At 35.9% G+C, this 24,574-nt stretch overlaps 1 protein-coding gene across 10 annotated transcripts in view; it reads left to right on the top strand.

Moving 5' to 3' along the window:
- Positions 1–24,574, top strand: part of ATG7 (autophagy related 7) — a 102,293-nt gene that overhangs the window by 28,832 nt on the left and 48,887 nt on the right. For all 10 annotated transcript variants that reach the window (XM_040569035.1, XM_040569032.1, XM_040569036.1 and 7 more), the window contains one exon: positions 14,501–14,623. In XM_040569035.1, the coding sequence (XP_040424969.1) occupies positions 14,501–14,623 (123 nt within the window). The remainder of the gene's footprint in view (positions 1–14,500; positions 14,624–24,574) is intronic.

The raw sequence follows: 24,574 nt of genomic DNA, 5'->3' as shown, positions 1-24,574 counted from the left end.
GTGTTGACAGTCCTGAGTCACCTAATGGATTTACAGCTGTTGCTAGGATCTGAGCTATGTCTTGCCAGAACACTAGGGCAGCCTGCTAATGTGTCTGTGTGAGGCCTCCTCTTCAGTCTTGGATTGTTTTCCTGTATTGTGGCCTTAAAGTTTTTCTGGCAAGTTTTCTATGGCAGTGTAGTGCAAGCTTAAGAAGCTTTGACTGGGATATCTCAATATGAAGAGTCAGAAGTTTTGACTCATGATTTGGCCTGCTTGGGAGTGCCATTAATTTAGTTAACTTTTATGTACCTAGGGACTTATTGCAAGAATTTCTTTCCATTGTTTCCACTGCAGTTATCCTTCCTGTTTCAAATAGCTATCAAAAACTCTTGAGGGACTATCATTTTCTGAGACTTTAAGATGTCTTGCAGAAATTCTTCTCTTACAGTATTCCTGTTATTTCTCCAGGCTGTCCTGGTACATTTGACAAGTTTTGATGGACTTTTTATGTCCATTTTCTCCTCAAAAATTCAACCATGAAACTTAAAACTGCAGTTATTTTTAAAGGAACATGCATCTACCCTCTTGAATAGCTAAAAGCACAGCAGTAGTTAAAAGTGATAAAAGTTTTAAAATAAGCTTTCTTTTTTCATTTTATTTCTGATTCAGGGACATATTGATATATGAAAACATACATTGATGTAGATAAATTAAATGCAGGTATCAATTTTTTGTTAGCAAATCATTTCCTCTTGGAGGTCATTTTAAGAGAGCTCTGTTTTACATAAACAGACTTGATGATTTAATAAAAACTGACTTGGATTTTAGCAGCTGTGCTATTCCCAGAGAGATCGCTTTTCATGTGGTTTGAGTATTAAATTACTTTTGTGCTGAAAAGGTTTCTTCATTGGTGCACGTATTTCCTTACAGTAGAAACACAGCATTTGTTTACTTTGCTAACTTTCTGTTTATTAGCATAAGAGTATGTCACCCTGTATTATCTGGAAATCTGATGCTGATACTTTGAAATGACAAATCCAATTACAATTTAATTGCAGCCTGTACGTTGTTGTTGCTTTTTTTATAAATGCATTTATGTCAGATTTGCTGTAGATTCAAACTTTTAGTAAGGAGAGAAGTGGCTTTTCTGATATAATTGAATTTGCTGGTACCTCATCTTTTTTCTTATGTCAGCATTCCCATTCTCAAGCTCTTGTCACTTGAACTCTTCAAATATAAAACTAATGACTAAGGAATTCTTAAAAAAATGTAGCAGTGCAGCTGGATGACTTAGAAGTTGCTAATGATCTGCATGTTTAGAGATTAGATTCCACTTCGTTTTGACTCACAGTCATGACTTAGTTTTTCTGTTTCTGAAACTGAAGAACCCAGACGTCCTAGCAGCTAGCTATTCCTTACCCAGAATTGTCCTGAACAGGCTGCATGCCAGACGAGCTTCCCACAGGCAATTGTTCAGGAATTTTGGGATGGTCGCAGCAGGAAACCAATCTATTTTTGTTCTAAGCCAAATTTTCCTTGTATGATTTCCTCGTGTCTTTTTCTGGTGCTGCACAATCGTGTGCTTGAAAAAAAGTCTCTCTCAGGGCTACCAGCACTGCACGAGCCAGTTTAGTAGTAGGTGTGAGGAGCCGGATAAGCTTTGCTATTGCACTTTCCTCATCCATGGTGAACTTGCTCTTTTAATGGGAGAGGAGTGTCCAAAGTTCTTGGTATAGATACTTGTTTTTATTAGCTGTTTTTCTTAATCAATGAAATATGTGCTAATTAAGAGGCTCCTTTACCCTGTTGGGAGCAAAATAAGGCTACTTTCTCATGATATAATGGTGAGAAGCATTACAGTCCCATATGAAGGTAGGCTGGTCATGATTCATGCAGGCAACTGGCTGAAGCCTTGAAACATAAGTTAAAATATCTATTTTTCTTAATACAAAGCTGCTAATGTTAATATTTTATTGAGGGCAATGAAATTTTTCCTGTCCTTGCTCCTCCTTGTGCATCCTGGAATGACCCAGGAGACCTCACAGATTCACAGGGCTTAATGTCAGAGAAGACGATTGCTACAAACCAACGTGTCCCCTCTGTTTTCATCTATAGCTTACAGATGTTATTTCCTCCTGAGTTCAGATTTGTAGTCCATCTTTTGGAATGCATCCCAATTTTCCGTAAAATATTTCTTTACTTCCCTTATTAAATTTGTTCTGAGTTGGGATCAACTCCGCTGTCAACTTTAAGAGCAGAGACTTACTTTTTAAGTTTAAAAGTTCTTAAACTTCTTATTCGGTATGCTGAAAAATTGAGCTGCTAAAGTCATAGCTTTTTAAATACTGAGGAATTTTACTGACTCTGCCTTTAAATGCTTTTCCAGTTTCATTGCATTTCATGAAAGGGTAGATACCAGGATCAGGGATGGTATTCTGGACACTGTTACCATTTCTGTTTTCAGTCAAGATATTTCCCTGCCCTTGCAGATGTTTTCCCTTTTTAACATCCCAGGAATAGTTTAAACTGTCACTTTTGCTGTGACATTTACTAAGTGCTTGCGTTGCATAAATTATTTGCGAGTGTTTCAGTTTTGAAATCTATTATCGTGTAGACATAACAATGCTTTTATTGTTCTCATCTGCTAACTGCTTTGCATGCATTTTTACTGTAAACGGCTCAGATCAGTTATGACAGTAGCCGGCATTATTCAGGAACTTACTGATTATTTTTTTCAGTTGAGTTAATTTTAATTTTGATTTCAGCAAGACCCTTCATACTTGCCCTAACTGCATTGAGAAGAGACTGTCATATTTAGATTTTCTGAGTAATAACCTAGACATTTCTCAATTCAAGTATTGTGTTGATGTTAAACAGACACACGTAAATCATGGGACGGGAAAAAAAAGGTTTATTTTTTCCTTAAAAAAGAAAAAGCCATCTTGCATGGCTTGCAGAAATGATGGAGGAAGTGGGGAGAAATGCTTGTCCTTCAGGAATGAACACTTAAAAAAATAATTTGAAACAATATTTTTAAATAGTTATTTCTATAGCTGTGCTCTAACATTGTCTTTGTAACTGAGTCTGTTTGTAACTTATTTCCTGAACTTGCAGATGTTAGCATTTGACACTTGTATGTACAGTGCAGCCTCTGTATTAATATTGGACAGTTTTCATTCAGGCTTAATGCATCATTAATATATATAGGCATGCTTTCTGCATACTGAGTTAAATGTAATTTTTCTTACTCATAATGTAGCTTAAAAAGTTGCTTTTTGAGAAGTGACTTACAGAAGTTTATTACTTTTTTTTATCCTCAGAAAAAGTCATTGTAACTGGGAGGAGCAGGAATCAGGATTATTTTGCCCATAACTTAAGAAATTTCAGACAGTCTTTACATCTGTGGATGTTTATTTTAAATTCAGTAGGAGAATTAAAATACTTATTTTTCAAAATCCGTCACCATGAGGATGGCTTTACTTTTGGTTGCCAGAAAGTTGCACATTCTTGAAAATAATGACTAATCTTAGTTAAAAAAAAATAATGATTTTTGATTACAAAATCAACAAAATATGATATAGATTATCTCAAGGAAAAGCATACTAACAGAAAAGTTGTGATGCTTACTAATAATGCAACATCATACACTAAGAAATGATCACCGTGGAAATGTGACCATTATAATCAAATTTTATCTCCTTAGAGAAGAGTGCCACAAATCTTAAAAGTAACATTAACTTTAAACATTTTGTGAACAGAGGAAAGGGTGAGAAATCGGGGGGTGTATTCTAAAGTGTCTGTACAGACAGGATGGATGAGAATTAGAAAATGGAACTGAAAAGAGAAGCACTGAAATCTAATGAGTTGAGAGAGCTCCTTATCTCTGTCATATATTTAAAAAAAAATCATGATGTTAAAGAAGTGTATGTAGTTAGGTGTAACAGACAAACCTCCTTGCACATAAGCTCTACAATAAAGCTGTGGGGAAAGGTAGGAAATATTTACATTCAATATTTACATTCTTAAATCATACCATTTACAAAATTCAGAAAGCAGGTTGAGATTCCCATGTGTTAGCACTGTTATGGCTAGATTGTAAGAGTTAGAAGTGACTTATGTATTGCACCAGTTATTCAGAGTTGTGGGATGCAGGTTTATTGACGTTTAAGAGCTAACATCATATGGTACTAAGGAGAATTCTGGTTGTTTAAAAATTCAGGCAGATCACAAGAAGGATAGTTCAAGACTTTAATGAATCCTGCTGCTGGCAGTGGCTCACTTCTTGTCTTCTCCCTTCCCCCAGACATGGTGATGCTGGAAATCTTTAACGAGCAATTGCTCTTAGCTATTCTGTTGTCTTCACTGTAACATTTAGCATGTCTGTGAAATAGCTGCTTAATGAATTTGTTTTTCTTATGTTTTCTTCAACTAAGAAACGTAGTAAGTACATAATAATTGAGGAGACATTTCAAGTTAAAAGCTCTATTTGGAGAGTCTTTTAAAATCTTTACTTTTGGAAACAATTTGCTCACTTTACTGTCCTATTCTTTCCTTTAAAAAAAAAAAAAGAAAAAATCTAATGGTTACAGGAGAGTCTAATTTGTTTATTTACTTAAGGAGTGGAAACTAGTGTGCCTCTTTACAACAAATCAGTATGACGTTCTTCCATTTTAGCTTATGTTAGCATATTTATAAGTACGAAGAATTGGCATGGTTTATACAAAGTTAAAGATCAGTTGGTGTCTTGAGACTAAACCACCCACCCAAATATTTTCGCATGGGTGAGGACTTGTTTTGGGTTCAGGGCTCTCAGCACTGAGAGGAGGATGCATTTTCAAAACTTCTGACTTCAGGATAAGTAAATCTTAGCATCTCAGAAGCTAGCAGCTGTATGTGCAATGTCAAAATATTTGTTTTGAGTGTGGGTGTTTGCAACTGTGTTTAAATGTTGAGAACTGGAGGTTTGCATCTTTCATGTTTTGCTGAGCAAAACCAGTTTTTATTGCCCAGCCCGCTATCCCAAGATAATTGTCTATTTTTTTCCTAGCCAGTCCATTTGTCTTCATCACATAAGTTTTTCTTCCCGGATGGCAGATGCAACCGTTAGATAGCTTAGGGAGTTTAAATACAACGTGGCATAAAAAACGTGCTTAAATAACAATGTAAAACACCATTCTTCCCCAAATCATTGTGGTCGGGGGTCTTGTCGTCTTGGCACAAGGGAGAAGATAGCTAAGGCTTGCTGCAGGGGGTGTTTAGGAGCTGCTCTCCACTATTGTGTTCTTTGCAGTGGAAGTTTTCAACTCTGATTATGAAGGTTTCTTGAGATGAAGGAGGAAAGAGGAAGGGAGAAAAAGGAACAAAGAACTTACAACTCTCCAAAACTTCTCTTATTCCCTCTTTCTTCTGCTCCAGAAAATCAGCAATTATACTGTTATTACTGTTGGTTTAGGAATAATAGAGCTGCTAGATTAAGAATCCCTTTCTAGTAATAAGTAACACACTTTTGCCCTTCAGAGAAGAAAACAAATAATCATGTTATTCCGTGGTTTTTTATATGGTGAATTTAAGTGGTTCCTGATGTTTAAGTGAAATAGCATGTTGATTTTTACTGACATAGGAGTGTAATACATTAGATAGTAGAAATAAAGTGATGTCGCAGAGAATCCCAGAATCTGGTCCAAGAAGCAGCTGGGATGACTGGCTAGTTCATGGTGTTGACTAGCTTCCATGTTTTCATGTTAGATAACATTAAAACAACAACAACAAAGTCTCAGTATTTTTCAGTGATATTAAATGGATGCAGGATATTATTCTAAGCAGCTGTAAATGGACTTCATAAAGCATTCTCTCTCCTATCTAAAAATAAAAGTTTTATCTGACCCAAAAGATAAAGATGAAGTTTCCCATTTTTAAGCTTAATGAGCTTTAAGATACTGTTTTTAAGGGAAAGAAGAAACCTGTTATTTTTTTAACAATTATTTCTGACGGCTTGTGTTTCTGTTGTATTTAAAGTAAATTCTGTGAGTCTTGGAGTTCTTTTCGCAACATTTCTTCCTCCAATTTGATTCAACTTTAATCACAATCAGTACAAAGAAAAAGGACTGTCAGTAAGCAGGAAAGAGCACCACCATAATTTTCTGGTATTGATATGTTGTTCAATAACTATCTGTAATACAGTTTTAAACTATTTATTCTAATGGCAGCTGGATGCTGTCTTGTCATCTTTCTGTGACACTGTTACAGGGTGTCAGTAAAAACAAAACTGAACTAAAGTACCTGGAGTTAAAATGTGGTTTCTGACCCTGTTACATAAGATGAAAACAAAGTTGAATAATACTAAACTGGATAAAAACCGGGAACATGCTGATACGGTGTTGATGTTGATCCTTCTACCACTGCTAAATGTAGAATTAGATCAAACCAGATTCTATAGGTTTCGTTCTGAAATTCAAAAGGTCAGTTGTTCATTTTGCTGGATATGAGTAGTTTGTAATTTCTTTTTTTTACTTCCATAAGGTTTTCTTATGATGTGTTAGTACTAATGACTATTTAAAAAGTCCTTTAATATGCTGACATATTTAGCGCAATAAGCGAGACAAAATACTTGCTCATATCAGTTATATGCAAAGTGCTAATTATAAGTTGTTGGTTCAGTTTCTTGTATATACCCAAACTTGAAGAATTGACAGGGTTATGTGAAGGTTTGATCACATGGATGAAAATTTTAAGGCATACAAGTTTGTTGTCCAAAGCAGTCTTTTGCATCAACAATTCTGATAAATACTTCAGATTTATACAGTGCAGCACTGTGCCTTTGTAATTTGGGCCTCAGTTCCATTTCCACATACCAAAAAGTAACAGCAACATGCTTTGCTGAAAGAATAGACATAAATCCATGTTCGTCTTCCATGGCCAAGTCTTGTAACACATCTCCTGGAATTGGGTGATCACGGGAGAGTTTGATTATATTTTTCCACTAGCCTGTATACTAACAGAACTTGCTTCATGATAATCTTATATTAAATGATTATAAAATGCATATATTGTAATATGCTGAAACACTAGTGAATTATATATTACAAGCTTATGAGATCAAAGGGGTGCCTCTTTACCCAGATAATTTTTTATCGCTTTCTTGGTTTTAACTGTTGTATTTTTTATCATTCTAGACTTTGATGGGAGGCTGTTTATGTCTGTACCTATTTTCTATTGTCAAATTTAACAAGTTTTTTAAATTTAACGCCCTCACTTTATTGGTCAACTGCTCTTTTGTTTGCAAGTGGCCATTTAGGCATGTTTAAACAGTCTAAAGTTCAACCTTTATTCAATTTTTCACATTTTTACAGGATTGCCTGTATTTGTGTCTTTGCAGAAGTGCTTCCAAGACACATTTTTTTGTTCTCTTTGAAATTGGAGAAAAGTGAAGGAAATTGAATTAAAATGATGGTAAAATGACTGAAACTGATGAAATCCAGTAAATGTGTGGTTTTGGTTTAAATGCTATTGTTTCTCCAGTGCTGTTTTACATATGTATTATAGAACATCCAGATAACAAAATCTTCTACTCTTTAATAGTCTATAAAATACTGTTTTTTTTAAGTTAGAGATCTAGTTTTAGGAGGTACTGAGCAGCTACAATTTCCGCGTAAATTAGCGATAGTTTTGGGTGCTCAGTGTCTGATAGATCAGGCCTTATTATTGGACTGTTGCTGGCAGGGGAGAGCTAGCTGGAATAGCTAACTTCATTCGCGTTACGCAGTCAGCATTGGTTTTTTGTTTGCTTATGTCAACCCACTGAAGGTGGGGACCATTCCAATCTTTATAAAATGTTCTTTTTGTAGAAAGCCAAAACGATATTCTATGTAAGTGAGTTTGCTTTTCTGTCAGAAGAGCCATTTGATCACTTGAGGAAGTGTCCTTGTTTCACTTGCTTTTGGTGTTGTCTGGGGAAAGTGAATGACGTTTCTGGATCTTTTCTCAAAGTTAACATTTAAGTTTGTGCCATAGATGTCTCTCCCTATGCATAACAAATAGGTGGTTCTTCCAGAATTCATCAGTAACCTCAGATGTAACTAGGGAAAAAGGTGGACTTTGAGTTGTTGTATGCGAGGTAGTAGCTAATGCTAATATGAACTGCAGCCAAAAAATGTTGTAACTGCTGTTGAGTTAATCAGCATAAATTTTGGACAGGAAGCAGAACAGGGATAAATAAAGTTGTAAATATCCGTCAAATGTAAAATGTGGAGCAAGCAAGAAGTGGCTATTAGGTGACTGAAGGATATACCTTTGTATTAAACCAGGTCAGGACAAATGAGCTAATGATACTGTCTACTTGAGAAACTCTTTTGTTCCTCAGTTCTCAGTCTCTAAAATTGAGATGTTTTTCTACTCTTCCTCCCCACCCCTCTCTTTTCACTTCTGTTTGCTAATGCTTCCAGGCAGGGAATGTCTTAAATGCTGTCCAGTAGAAAGGCCTTACACTGGCTGTAATCCAAGGGTGTCAGTATGTTTCAAATAGTTGCAAGAAATATTATAGGAAAATAAAATATCTAAGATAAAAATATAGTTGTTCACTTGTAATAGTCTATCAATTCATATCGGGGGAAAAATGGTATATAAAACATGCCAAGGTTATTGCAGAAAGGCTCAGAATGCATGTAGTTCCCGAGAGCTTCATGTGGAAAAGACAGTGTTTAAACTGAGATCTCTTACATCTTGAAGAACACTCCTTCCCTCTTCGTCTTTTAAAAGAAGAAAGTAACATGACTAAGGCAAAAAAAAAAATCTCATCAGGGCCTTTCGGGGCATATTCTTCACTACGCTAATACTCTTGTTTTCTGTCAGTTGGAATTCAGCTCAGTGTAGGTAATAGCAACAGACCAAACATATCTATGCTACGTTTCTACTCTAAATTAAACCAGCCATCTCTTAAATTGCAGTACAATTTTGTGCTGAAAACTTTTCTATTATCTAATTTCATTTTTAATAGTGATTATGGGAAGGTGTGGGGAAAATTGTGCATGCAGAAGGTGTTTTAATTATTTGAACATTAGCCAAAAATGATGTCATTTTTGCCTTGTGGTTTATAACCTTCTAGTCTTTTCAGAATAGCCGTCTTCATCTTGCACCTGGAGTACAGCCTTCTTCAGAACTTTGCTTTATGATCTGGATCTTAAAACTGCATTGTGCGCAAATGTACAAGCATGGGTTGTACACATTACACACATTAAAATAATACTCAAAGGAGTATTACCAAAAGACTGTGTCTTTAGAGTCATCTTTGTGTTCGTGTTAACCTTGTCAGATTTTACTGTTCCAATATCATGATCTGGATTCCTGAAAAATATGATCTTCAGAAAAGTTTAGTTTTGTTGTGATTCATCTATGAAAATGAATACCTTAGTAGGCTAGATCTTGTTAGGATGGATCACAAACACCTTACTGGGTTTCTCTTTACAACTTCTAAGGGCTAAACGACGATAAAAATTGAGAACTTCATGAAATGGTAAGAGTCTTGGTGTCAAGTTTTTTTTAAAGGAAAATATAATTAAGGCTCTCATGATAAAATTTTGAAAGTTTAGCAGTGCTGCCTGTGCAACTGCCTAGACCCAAGCTCCTGGTGGCTCACGTGCTTCATCGTATTCTCTTCCCACTGTTGAGGATTCCTCACAGCATTGTAGTCTCTCACTAAACTTCCTGTTTTAATAGCAGTTACATTCAGCTTTGAAAAGTTTAACTGTCAATTTTTACATGTGTGTCTAATTTTACAAGCAGATGTTGAAACAAATGCCAACACTCTCAATAGTATTCTATTCGTTCTTCAGTGCCTGTGATAACTAGACAGCTAGCAGTGTGCAAACAGATCGGGATTTTTGCAAATTTTCTACGTAGGGCAGTGAATGTCTTGATTTTTATGACACTGAAATATCAATGAAGATGACAATATAATGACAATGAAATCAAGTCGTCATAGTGTTATAATAGCAGATTAACAGAACGCCATATAGAGATAGTGTTTAAAGCTAAGAAGATTGTAAAACACAGCACCTCTATTTTGGAGGTAGGCTATCCATGTACCTTGTTTAGCGTAAAACAATAAATCTGATAATATTAATCCCTAAATTTTTCCTTGTAACTAAACATTACTATTTCAGGCTCTCTACATGCTAAATACTTGAGCAAACAATAATATGTAAATATAGGTTTAAAATTTTTTAAAAACATGGTGACAGAAATGAGCCATAAAATGTGAGTGGCCAGGCTGTTGTGACTATAAGTTTCTTTTGTATTCTTATGTGGCCACATATGAACCTCTGTGCTATAAAGCAATCCTGCAGCTAGATTCCCTTTCTGAATGTCTTTCTACCAAGCAATTCTGAATTCTGACTTCTTGATGAAGAATGCTATTAAAAAGAATGTAATACCAAGGCTGTGCATCTGTTTCTCATTTCAAAACGTGTTCTTTTACTTCATGTTTTCTATTTCTTTCTCCTACCCTGAGATTCATTTTTTTTTAGTAAGCAGCTGAGAATAAAAAGATTGCTGATAAAATGGGTCAGTTTGTATCATGTACACAAAAGGCTTTAGGAATGCATTAATTTGTCCCTGTTGTCATCATGTGTATCCACATTTTATAAATACTGTCACTTAAAAATAAAAATCATGGCACCCCTTGCTCTGTAAAATGAAGAATAGAACTAAGGCTGTAGCATCAAGGGGAGAGGAGATTTAAATGTATCGGAAAACTGTGGTTCTCAAATTTGGATTTTCCTGACATTATTTATACCAGACATGACAGAGGGAGGGCACGCTACTTTTGAATTCTCCTCCTGAGCTCCGAAAAGTGACCTGCAAGTGAGACAAGGATACAAGTTCCTTAATAAATCCGTATTACTCCAGCCAGCCTTGCTCAGCAGAAGAATTATATCCTTCGCATTTTCTTTGCTGCTGCTTTGTAATTTTTTCTGCTTGAGAAAATTAATTGTTACTTAGTGACATGTCTTTGTTCTGACTGATAAGTTTATTCCCAGAAAAACAGTCCTGAGGGCTATTGTGTTTTTTTTAACATCTGCACTTGGTCACTTGCTTGAGATCCATAATAATCTCTCTCAAGTATTTGCCCTCTTGAAAGGGCATTATTCAGAATGATCACACTGGTACCAAGCAAAGAGAATTGTAAGGAACTTAAAAAAACAACCTCCTGCCAGCCACGGGCCTTTAGGAATTTTACCTTTCCACACAGCAGGAACAGGGGCAGTGATTAAATCTGGAACCATTTTCTAGGATTTTTTTTGTCTGTTTGACGTCTAGACTGGCTTTATTTCCCTTGACCTGTAGTGTTGTTAGCCTGTGTGGTCTCCTGGCATGTGAATTTGATGAGAGTTTTATTTTCCCGTATTCTTTTTTCCCTTTGAGCTGTGTTCAGTGACCATCAAACAAACCTATGCCACATTACATTCAAAGGATAGCTTTCATTGAACTTGTATAGTCATTGAACTTGTATAGTAAAGGCTAGATGAGGGCAAATTAATGGTATTTTATCCCTTTGGGACGTGAAGTCCCTGAAGGTGATAAAATGTTGTTTCGATTGCTGCCTATGTTAGGAGTGGGCTTTCTTTAATACCACCACTGTTCAGGTAGCAAGCTGAGTGATGCTGCCAGGTTCTTTTTTGTTCCCTGGTAGGCTTTATTCTCTGGGCCATGTGGCTGCGATTTTTGTTTTAAAACTAGTTAACAGATATTTCTATTTAGCAGACCGTTCCCATTATGGAAATAGGTAACAGCAAGTGCGCTTTTTGATAAAGTTTTTCTCTTTTCTCTTGGTGCTCATACAAGAAAAATATTCTGTATGGGCTTAGGTTTTGAAGATCCCATTTCTCCATAGTCGGAAGTGTTGCCTTAACCCACGTTTGCTATCATAATGCCATGGGAAGTCTATCAGGGTGACACGAAGGAGTTTCTACAGCAGGAGAAAACAAATTTTCAAATCTTTCCATAAAACCGAATGTGGTCATATTAATGTGTATTATTTGTACGTGACTTCTTTTAAGTAAAATAAATTTAAAAAAAATGCAATTCGCTATATCCAGCACTAATGCACCTTTGACTCATGGTTCTGTGGTCTTATTAAAATTAATGTTTTCTCAACATGCATTTTAAAACAGACTTAGTGGGAGACTTCCTATTCTCTTATTTACAATACATGGTAATTGCAATTTGATTTAATAAAAAAAAATCTTTCAGATGATTCATCCAAAGCTAAAGTTAGACATTTTAAATGTCGGTGTAGTCATGCAGCCTGCTTGATGCGAGTACATAAGAATTCATTTACAGTTACAGCCAGGACCATAGAAAGGTTATGCACATCTCTGAAATAAACCAGGGCAGTTTGTACAGGGGCCCCTGGCAGACTGAAGTAACGAACTTACCGAGGAAGCATTACCTGGAAATCCGTGCTTCAGCCTTGAGTCACAGTTCTTTGGAAATGAGGAGCAAGGCATGTTTAGCTGAGTAACAAATCAACTCCGCTTAAAGGCTATTTGTTAGACATATTTAACTGTATATAGTGAGGTTGCACTCAGCTGCCTGTTCTGTTGATAAGATTTGCATAGCCCAAGAGCGTCTATACCTTCCACTAGTTTTACCTCTGGAAAAAGACAAAAATTTTGTGGTGTTGTCCCTGCATTTCTTTGATATGCTATAATATTTTAGAATAAGGCTACTAGACTGTGTATTGTTTTAACGTACCATGAACTATAATCTGGCCTACATCCCTAAAAAGATGGCTCATAAGCTCTGTACTGTGGTTCCAACAAATTAAAGTAACAGCAGAGCATTTGATAATGCTGATAGTTTTGCAGATTATATACAGGCAGGGCTGTGAACACAATCCAAGTTTATAAATTGGTGTGTGTATACAGTGTTTCACAAAGAGCCAGATGCAAGAGACCTCTGCACATCTGGTTGTTTTAACAGAGTTTTGGAACACAAACTAGTCATTAAAACGTGTATATATACGTCCACGCTAATTTCACAATGTATATAATGGCTAATATTGGGAGGACACATCTCAAATAGAATAGTGAAGTTTCCCAAATCTCTGCGTTACATTATGAACAGTTAGCTAATTTGTCTTGCTGTGTTTGTCTCGGGAATAAACAAAAAAACAACAGCCCAACCCTAAGAAATGCAACTAAGCAGGTTTTTTTTTTCAGTCCTTTTTTTTCTTTTTAAATTTCTGATTATATATATGGATCATTGCAAAGATATACATGCACACAAAAAAAAACCTGTGTATGGTGAAATGAATCTTTAAACTATACGGAAAATTTTCTCCAGATTTAATAAGAGCACATGAAGTGCAGTTTTTGTTGTATTTTTTCAGACATATGAAGCATACATATTTGTATATATATTCATGCATATTTGTATATTTTTAAACCTAAGTGTGCAGTAGATAATTTTGCTGCTAAGTGGACATTTTGCATGAATATCTAAATGAAGATCCCAGCCTGTTTCACCAGTAGATGTGCAGTTCTGTCAGCTAGTTATAAATTTTTCAAGACAAACCTGAATTCCTGTGGGACTCAATGTAAGAGCTTGCTGGACGTGTTTTGCTGGAGAGTGCTGTCGGGCTGTGCAAGGTTCTCCTAGGCCTTTAGGAGTTGTTAAATTAGAAAAGAGCGAGATTGTTGAGAGTAAGTTCTGATTTTGGTTGACATAGATTAATACGTATTGAAACAATTTTCTTCCACCCTGCCACCTCCCTCAATTTTTTTCTTATTGCCTGAAGAAGGGCAACTGGATTCTTTGGGGAGTGGGAGAGCAGGGGTTGCCTGTTTGTTTTTAAGCATCAGAACAAAGCTCGCTTGGTTGAATTGTCTACATGTGATAGAATGAAACTGCAGTGCTTCCAGATTATTTTTTATTTTATTTTTTTCTTCTTTTCTGGAGGAAGTGAGTTTCACTGGTTGCAGGGAACTTGTCTGTCCAGCAAGAGTGGATCAGTTTAAGGAATGCGTTAGCCGTGTAACTTTCTGCTTCTCTCCTAAAATAATAAAGGTGGAACATATACTGCGAAAGAATACAGAATATGTCCATGCCCTCTGCAACAGTATTCTGTATAAAAGAACACTTGGTGCTTTATTTAGAATTGTTTTGCAAGAGCTGTACCTTTCACTTAACTGATACGTTGGAGCAGTGTTTTGCTATGTTTTGTGTAACTCTAATCCTTCTTTCAGGACTTTGCAAGTAAGTTTTTTGTGTTGCCCTATCATCTCTTTTGTTATAAGCTTAAAAATTCATTTGAGGCAGGAAATCTTAAACCTCACTTCCCATTTGCCTCCACCTTTCCCCTTTTAGAAATCAAGATGGGAGAAATTATCATATTTTATAATCTTTACCTGTTTACTATATATTAATTTTCTGAGTGTTCAGAAAGTTTGTACTTTTATTTTGTGACCAAAATATGATGAATCATTTAAATCTTTTTTTTTATTGTTATTTTATTTGACAGGTCCTCGACCAGTACGAACGAGAAGGGTTTAATTTCCTAGCTAAAGTTTTTAATTCCTCACATTCCTTCTTAGAAGACTTGACAGGTCTAACTTTATTACATCAGGAGACACAGGCTGCCGAGGTAAGAAAACAACTTTGGATGTTAAAGGAAAAATGTGATAGTTAAGGGTGCCTTGGTTTTATGTTCAGCTGTATAACCATATGAGTAAATGAATCACTGGTAGACTCAAGCATTGCTTTGTGATTTACAGGATGATTTATGTGAGCCATGTGCATATTCCATACAGTGAGATAGGAGATGTCCTCTTATTGTTACAGGATAAGAAATATTGTTGGATATGAGAGGGGGTTGTTTGTTTGTTTGTTTTCTTATTTTTAAGAGCAGGTGATGCACAGTATGGGATGCATGTTGACAGCCAGTTAGAAAAACGTAGCACTGTTACTAACATTCATTTTATTATTTCCACATTTTGTGAAAGTGACAGTTGTTGCTTGAAAATTCTGGATTTACACGGAGGAAAGTTTCTGTCTGTTGTCTTTTAGGGTGTGTTTCACTGTTAGTGTAAACTGCAGTTGATGCACACATTGCTAGGCCAGCTTTAATCTACTGTATGCAAATGCTGATAATAGTTAGCCCTGATAGTGCAGAGCCCAGTGTGGGCTAACAACCACAGCATTTACACAGGTTCCTAAGTAGGTTTTGGTATTGGATGTGACTGTACATTAGATGTTTTCTTAAATTATTTGTATTTTTTTTAAATATCTGAATTTTCAAGTATTTCTTTTAAAGAAGAAAATTACTTGTATTGTGTGATGTAAGGAAATCAGTTATCATTTTAGGTCAGTCTAAAGTGTAATTATTATACACCTTCGTGGATTATAATATGTGGAAAACAATGCTCTTTATTCATTTAGTGACAAAAGTTGTAATGTGGAATGAAATTGAGGTGTGTTTTGTTCTCATGGGAGATACCCTGTATAAAGGGTTGTGGTATTGAATCTGTTCTATCAAAAACAGGTATCTGTCTTAATGTTGTATTTGATAATGATTTGTAATCCTTACTCCCTCTGTAAATGTCTGTGCTCCTCTGCATCATAATTCAATTATGGTATGGTAGTATCACTTGGATGTTTCTAAAGTTGGCTTTAAATGTGTTTATTCAGTTACTGTAGCCTGTGCAAATGGTATAGCTGTTTTTGCAGCTAGAAATGGCTCGATGGTATTCCTAATAAGGTTTGCGAGGGTAATGCAGACTTGACTCTCTGTTTCATGTTTTAACGTTTTAAAATAATTGGAGCAGATACTGGAGACATTAAACCATAAAATACTTGATGCACTCTTAAATCAGAATAGTGATACCTCCAAAAAGTTGTACCTATGTGAAAGGGATACAGCAAAGCAAAACAAATGCCCTTTACCAGGTGCTACCCATTAGCAGTAAGAGTAATTGTATTCCGATTGCCATATGTGACTATTAGGCTGCTTAGAAGTCTTTAGTCTGCCAGTGACAGCGTTAAAAAGAGTTATATATGTCCCAGTTAGCGATCAGTTATTTTGCAGGTATTAATTCTTGAGTTCTGCATCTTCATAGTGTATGCAGGTGTTTATTTGTAAAGGTTTAGATACTCTTTACAAAATGTAGTCTGCTGCAAGTGCATTGCAACTTCCTAAAGTTCAATGTTTAATGGTAAAGGATGGAATCGGTGTGCTTCCAAAAATCTTTGAGTTCAGTAGCGAGGTTAATGCAGTGTAGTTAGTGCTCATAAATGGAAAAACAATGCAGTTCTATATAGTAAAATAATAGTATAATTCAGTTTTTCTGATAGAATAAAAAGATCTTGCTGAATAGAATGTTGATTTTTCAAAACCTAGGATATTTTCACGTTTTCTTATATATTTAATGTATCAAGTAAAATGGTATTTTTAATTTCACAATTATATAATAATTGTAGTTATTAAAAATTAATCGGTGTGCAAGTTTTCACAGAAATAGATGTGTATTACAATAGTTAATTCCAGACAAAAATATTTGCTTAGAGAAGAAACATCCACTTTAGGAGAGAGAGTTTCCACAAAGGAAAGAGAAGGCCATTGTAATACAGAATTAGCCAAAGCAATAATTTTTTAATGGATCTCTATTTTCAATGATGCTACTCACAGTAGTGCCTTCAGTTTTCAGTTTCATTAAATCAGATTGTATATCAGGTACATAGATTTCCTTACAGAAAAACTGTTGGGTGACTTGTGGATAATGATTGTTCCGGGCTGAAAGGGATGGTGACGTACCCAACAGAGGCAGTTTTGTACCCTCAGTACATAATCTGGGCCAGTTTAAAAAAAATATACGCACAAGAGAGTGCTTAGAGTACCTGTTCTATTAATTGTTCTTGTATTTTGAGCTCATTTTTCTCATACAGTGTAGTCGATACAATTTATATTACCGATTTGGAAGATTTCCAAATGGCTTTTCTGACTATTTCTGAACTGCTCTTAACGGAATGTGTTCTCTAAAATTTAGACATAATTTATTTAGGACTATGTTAAGATATTCTTGATACATGACATTCTAAAGATTGCAGCAAAAGTAGTAAGAAACTGTTGATAAGAAGATACCACGTGTATTAAGGGTTGACGTAGGTGCTCTTTAACCCTCAAGTGAGGGAGGTTTCGTAAGCCATGTATGGCCCACGTTGGTGATTAGAAAATTTGATTGTTCTGTTGAGAAGTTACTTGACTTTCCGCGCTCTCATTCTTCAAAGGGATTTTGTAAAGGAAGTTTGGGTTTGGAGTTCATGAAAATGGCTTCTAATAACTGAAGACTTTCCTTTCTTTCTGTCTGGTAAAACTTGAGCAATGCTATTGCTCCAGTGGAATGAAAATAAATTTACAAAGTTACTTGTCATCCTACAGTAAATTTACGCCAGTGATGCCATAATTTGTTGTAATTCAATATATAAAATCACTGATATGATCAAATGATTTGTTGCTTGCATTAGACTAATAAACTTGCATTGGAGAGAGAAATGTACCATATGTTCTTATTTTTCTTAAAAGGAACACACTTAATGCTCTTAATGTATCGAGGTTTTTAATTGAATGCTTTTCTCAGGCTGCGGTCAGAAGAGTTGGAGCTTTTGTCATGCTGGTCTTATGCTTCAGTATATTGCATCTGAAGTTAAATCACCAAACGCTCTTTTTTAATGCACCTAAGCAAATGCTTAGCTGCTTTGATGAAGTCAAATTTGTATAAGTGCTTTAATGAGCTAATTACTAAACTAGTTTTTCGGTGCTCAGAAGAGATTCTGGGTCTGCCATGCTTGTTCTGTAAGAGAGGCCATCCATTCTGGGATGACCTGAAGTTTCCATGAAAACATTGCCTTCCCTGTGCGCTTAGTATAGGCTGCGTTCGCCCAGACTAAAGCAATACAGTTTGCAGGAACATATGCAAGACTTTTCACTTACTAAATATCTTTTTAAGATATTTTATTGTTCAATTTCCTCTCCCAGTGCCGTGCTGTTGACCTAAGTATTGATAGCATGTTGAAATCCTGTATATGACTGATAGGAATATAACTGTGATTCAGTGTGCAACATGAGAAGGAATCATAATACCAATTTAGTTTGTGGTTCAAATTTGATACTAATCGCAGGATTTTTAGTTAAGAGCACCTGTTTCTTTAACATAAGATGCATCAGGAAATTATAAATGTTCTGCATGACTTCCTTAATATGACAAGTTAACCAGTAAATAATAAAATTAGCAACTATTTCTATTCTGTCTTGAAATGACAGTAAATTTCAGGCTTCTGCTTTTTCCACATCTGGCTTTAATTTAGGTTCTGTGGAACACTTTTTATTTTTTAATACCAGTTAGATATTTATGTACAGCTTCATCAAGAGTCTCTGATGACACACATGGCTTTGAAGGCCAAAAGAAGCTGTGGGAAACTCCCACATCAGCACTTAGGCCTTGTTTCCACTGGATGCAGTTCACTTTGGGAGCCACCCAAGCTCCCTTAAAAATTGCACTCCTGTTTTCCAGATCACTTTGTCTTCTTGCTCCTAACCTCAACCTCTTAACGTGACCTTTGGTCAATACGCAGTCAAGTTTCATATCTGGGCTTAAAGTAGAAAAAGCTTATGCATCTCCTGAATTATTAATCAGAAAGCAGTGGCGTTGGTTTGGAGGCAGAACAAAAGCCAGCTTGGTTCAGAGCTTGGCAGGGCTGCCTGCTGGTGGTTACATTTCACAGTGCCTCTCTAAAAGCTGCTGGTTTGCTTGCTGTGTGCACCAGACCTAACCCTGTGCAGTGTATAGTTTGATGGTATGGAGAGCACTTTGAATTTAGTCCTGTCTAAAACTGAAGCTTTTCTCATGTGCACCTGACTTCTCTGTTGAGATTAATTTTTACTGATGTGGCACACTTCTGGAAGTGAAAACTGACGCATTTATTAATAAATCCCACAGACATGTTTGTTCTATAGTTGTGGAAGAATCATTATCACTCAAAATATTTTCCGCAAAGCCTACTTCTTAAGGGTACTCATTTTCTTGTTGCCTTTTTTCCTCAGAAATATTTGTCATTGTTCTTTAAGGCCCAGTTAAGCCAATTAACCAGGCTTGTGCTTGCTTTAACACCTGTAAGTGCTCTTGATTCACAGTGAGAGAAGCACCCATTGGAATGGCTTGCTGGGAGGAGTGTTTATAGCGGTAAAGTGAAATTTTTGCATGAATTCACTAACTTCAGTAAATTAATGTAGTTGAATTTCTTTACAAACTTTTTCAGCTACATCCAGTTTTCAGAAGTACAGACACCTAATTTCTCTCTTTTCTTAATGTGGCTCAAGTACAGATGTCTTACATTGGATTTCAAGTCCTGAATGACGTGGATGCTTTAGGGAGATTTGCTTTGTGTGCTATACCATCCGCTTTTGTCAGGATGAAATAAAATCATATAATAACATTTTCACTGTATTATATGACTGATTAAAACACAAGAAGTGGTAGAACTCTTGGAATTGAAAAGGATCATAGATTCTGGAAGAAATTAAACCACAACTGGAGTTTTCTGAATGAAAGGGATTGTGCTTATAAAGGTTCAGACATTCGTGCCAGCAGTGTGTGTTATTTTACCTTAGTTGTTTTGTATTTCGGTTCTTTTTTCTCTCTCATCATGTGGTCCTTAGCACCTACAGTTTCTGTATCAGCTTTGCTGTCAGTGAGTGAGCCCCATTTGGCATTGACAAGATGCCCTTGCTCTGCTGGCTCACCGGTATCCCAAACTGCAGCATTATGCAGATTTGAACTCTTACCCCTTAGAAGGGTAAGTAAAAAATAAAAATAAAATGCTAGCAAATGCTAGTAAAATACATTGAGCTCCTTGGATAGGGGAAAATATAGAAAACTTTTTTTCATCTGATTTTACACTTAATGAAGCTTGTGTCCAATCATTTTTTCAACTGTTTCTTGGAGAAGAGGGCTTAATTGTATAGTAGTAGGTAGTTGGTATTCAAAGTGAAATTTGTGCTTGTCAAAATTTGGAAGAAAGTTCCCAATTTCCAATGTACTTTGCTTCTAAACTGTCCTGCTTGCTTCTGATTCTGCATTATATTATGCAACAAATATGTAACGTGACTGGTAATGGGGCTGAGCCTTCACATCCCAGCACCATTCTGCAATGCCCACACCATTCTGCACTACAGCTGGAGAGGTCGCAGCACAAAATGTTGCCTTTCACAACAGGTCTGCCTCCAATCCTGACGGAGCAGCACTATTAAACACAAGCCAGGCAGGCTGGCAGTAAAGTCTTGTGGTTTTTTGTTTTTGGAATTGGTTGGAAACAGAAGTGCTGAGGTACTAACAGGCAAACTCCTGTTCTTACACCTGCCATCAGAGTGGCTCAAAAGAACGTTTATTAATATGCTGATAGATGTTTATATTTTTACATACATATGTATAAATATATATGAATATTTATTCAAATATATATAATGGATATAAAGAATTTATGAATAACAATAACGTATAGATAGCAAAAAGACAAACAAAACAGAAAAACCCAACTTCAGCAGTATTATAAGTAACTTCGTTACTTAGTTTTTTGTTTCTGTTAACCACACAGTATTCGGAGTTGGATTTTACTTGATGTTATAAAAATTCGCTACAAGGAATACTGTGAGTAGTTAGACCAAAATTAATTTTTCTGTGACCCTGGGCTTTTTAATCTGATTCATTTCATGAGATACTCACTTTGACAGATTCAGACCTGCCTTGGAATCTTTTATTGATGTGCTTTCTTTTAGGAGAAGAGTTTTTTGTTTTTGTTTTGAGTTTTCTCCTGTCAATTAGTGTCATCAGCTTTCTTCATTCATCAAACAATATTTACAGATCCTCAAATAACGGTAAAAATTTTTGTTTAAAAACTTCCTGTTGAACAGCGTCCACCTGGGAAAAGTGTCCTGCTTACAGTGGATTTTAAAATCCAGGTAAATTTCCAGTGCATTCTGGATATTATGCTTTGCTGTTACATGCATAGAATAGATTGGTTAAGTCTGTCTTTTACCACTCTGTTCTGCTGAACCTATGGTATTTCTTCTGTGTAAATTTTGCCAAGGAGAGGAAATTTTCGCATCAACATGAAACAGTTCAAACCGAGTTTTATAGCCTTTGAACAGGCCCAAGAATGTTATTTATACAGATACTTTATGGTGCTGTTTGGAAACTCTTTGAAGAATTTAGAAATACCTGTGGGGTATTTCTTCTTTATTGTACCAAAACATGATCTCTCTGTCTTTCCCCTCGCAACTCTGTGGATAACTTCAAGTTTTGTTACTAATAGTAATCAAATGCTCTTCCTGGGACTTCACTTGTGTCAGCAGGTGATGTGTACAAATACTCATGTTTCTTGATATATTTGAATAAGCGTATATTTGCGCCTTCAGGACAAAGAGGCCCACATGCAGTCATTCTACTTAGGTGACTGCCAGGAGAGAGCAAGTGGAAGGACAGGTGATTATAGGGTCGTACACAATAAAAAGATTTCTTTGAGAGTGCTGGAGGCTTCAAGGTAGATCTTATGGGTGAGAGCCTGCCAGTCATTGGAGGTAAGACTTGTGTACAACCAGAGCCTGGAGAGTGATAGTTATGAACGTACTTTCATCAGTCAAGCCACATTAATGTTGAAGTTCCAAAGAGATTTTAAAAGCGAGGACAGCTATAGAAATACTGTCCATATCACTTCAAAAGAATAAATATACATTGTCATAAACATCCTTTGTGACCTTGTCTCAAAACCGTGAAACAGCCTTGTAAAATATTTTTAATTGCAAATTTTGACTTGTAAATGCTGACATCCTTCAATAAAAGAAACTACTGAGCAACAGCTTGGATTGACAGATGTATTAAGCTTGTCTAGTTATTAGTCAAATTAATTGAAACTCTTTGCAAATGCAAATGTAAGAATGAACACTTTGGGCAGAGATAGAGAGATGGTGAATATTCAGCATAAAGACTTTCTTACCTAAGTTGTTGTTGATATCGAGCTGTCTTTTTAGTTTAAATATATGGGAAAAAAGTGAGACTAAAATCACTAAAAGGAATGGAATAGTTGATGGTTGACTCATACTGGCGTGAGTTAGTAACAGCTGGTAATTTATCTTACTTTTTCAAGGATTATACTTAAACTGTGAACTGCTGTCATAGTGCCAAACGTTGATAGAGTTTAAATCTCTCTCTATAAATTTTCACAGTAAATCTCGAGTAGCTATAAAATAGTATATATAGTAGCTAAAAAGTACTGCTCTGAGTAAACTTAAAATTGCATCAGTTTTTATAAAAGGGGTAAAAAGTTATGTAACAAATAGCAGTTAGTGCCTTGTTTTACGTGCTATAAATAAATTAGCCTTAGTAATGTAGCACCTTTCAAGGTGCTATGAAATAGCTGTGATATTAATATTTAGTCTATGTTCTTCATAATGCATGTGTAGCTTTTGAGCTCTAGCTTGTGTAGGTAATAACTCAAAATTGTTTGTCCTCTTTATAAACAGTATTGATCAGTGGAGGTTAGTACTGTTCTATGTCAGACATTTTCCACCAAGAAGGGTCAAAGTATTTGTCTTTCTCGTGCTTCCTGTTTTAACAATATCAGCATCTCAAGTACAGTTTCAAGGGCATGCTAGTTTTCTTTTTTATTAATTAATTGCTCTCATTAGATCAGTATATAAACTTGCAATGAGGAATATTTGCACTGATAAAGTAACACTTCAGGGTTATAGAATGCTTTTAGTTGATCGTGAATATAACACAAGAAATTCTAACGTAACTGCTATAAGGAAGCTGTAAATCTGATAAATGGATGGATTTGATGTCCATAGAAACTAGTCATGCCTCTAGAGAACTTTGTACACTTAATCACATTTTTTCCTATTGTGTTTCGTAAGGCAGAAGGAGATGTACTCCCTGTTTTCACATGTAATGGTCCATCACAATGGATTAGCATTAGTATGAACAGTTTCAGTATTCTGGCATCATTTCTTTGGCAGTTTCTGATGTTACTAAGTGAAATATTTGCAAATGATGATCTCTTGAGATCCCTTCCAACCCCTACAATTCTGTGATTCTGCGAAATGATTTTTGCCACTGAAATAGATAATCAAGCAAGTGGGGACTCAGTACTTCTAAAATGAGTCCCAAGTCTAGGCATATACTGCTATGCCACTGAGGACTTTTGCAATTCAAAGTCTTTGAAGAATTCATAAAAACAATTAAAAACTTCTGTTAAGCAGTTAATGAGAAAGCAATGAGGCCCCAACTGTCACGTGTGGCAGGAGAGGACTGAAAAAGAGTCGTTTCTTGGAGTTAACCTGAGATAGGGCATGAAGTGTGTGCAAGTGTAGCACTACACTATCACCATGTTAAATAGGCTCCATCCCTCCTTTTCTTTGTCTTTGGACTTGAAGTGCAGTTCTTCTTGTGTAAAGGTAAAACCTTTTTCTTCAGGAACATTCCCACACTTCTGATACTTGATCGAGGCAGAAGTGCTGCACATCTCCGTTGCATGGTGCCTTGGTCTCATTTGCTATGTTTCGATTTCACCTGCCGGTATATAGGTAAGAAAATAGGCTTGCATGTTTTGGCTGCTCCATTAGAGGGCATAGACACAAGATCTACTAGTCCAGGCATAAAATGTAATCCCATATTATAGGTGATCAGAGGAATTAAAAACTCAACTAGGTTGCCCATGGAGATGGAGGTTGGCAAGTGTTTTTGCTCCATATCCCTAGAGATTACTCAGAGTTTTAAGATAAAGCAGTTCTGAACAGCCATGCCTACGAGCTGATATGGGATCATTAAGTGGCGTGTCGCTTCAAAACATCCAAGTTATGTACATGAATTTCCTATAAATTCTTGTCTAATTTGCTGAGTCTGGCACCTTGAAATTTGTGGGGAGTTACCCACTGAGATTGTAAAATCTTTCTTCATAATTGGATCCAAATGTTTTTGGCTCATAGTGTGTTCTCTCCTTGTACTCTGTTTCCTCTTCTTACTACCAAGAAGGGGACTAGTACTTTACAACACTAACAGTGTTTTTGAGAGATATTTGTTACGTGGCTAGTAAGAGCCACTGATAACTTTAAACCTTTAGCAGATTTTATACTCAGTCTTCTCAAAGTCTTGCTTAAAGTGGTAAAATAATTCCTCCATGTTCTCAGTGATGCACTTCAGCAGCCAGATTGCATGAAAAAGTATCAAAAATGTGGTAACAGAATATAACAATAAAAATAATAGTGTGCAAGTCTACCTTTTACCTTCCCCTCTCGCTTTCTTACTACTTCACATATACAGACAAGAGTACCCTGATACATGTAGAAAAATAGGTCATGAAATAGATAGTAATTTATTTACATTATTCCACAATTTCTGTATTTAGTAACATTATCCTAATATTGAACTGCTGCCTTGGTGTAGAAAATGCCTGGCAGATTTTGATTTAGTTTTATTTGAATGTTCACCCAAACCTACATTCCCATCACCTACCTTTGTTGTCCCTCTGCATCTGCCTGAGAGAATAT

This window comes from Cygnus olor, chromosome 10, assembly GCF_009769625.2.
Source record: "Cygnus olor isolate bCygOlo1 chromosome 10, bCygOlo1.pri.v2, whole genome shotgun sequence".
Taxonomy (NCBI): domain Eukaryota; kingdom Metazoa; phylum Chordata; class Aves; order Anseriformes; family Anatidae; genus Cygnus; species Cygnus olor.
Note: the sequence above shows the minus strand (reverse complement) of the source record. Positions and strands in the feature narration are given on the sequence as shown.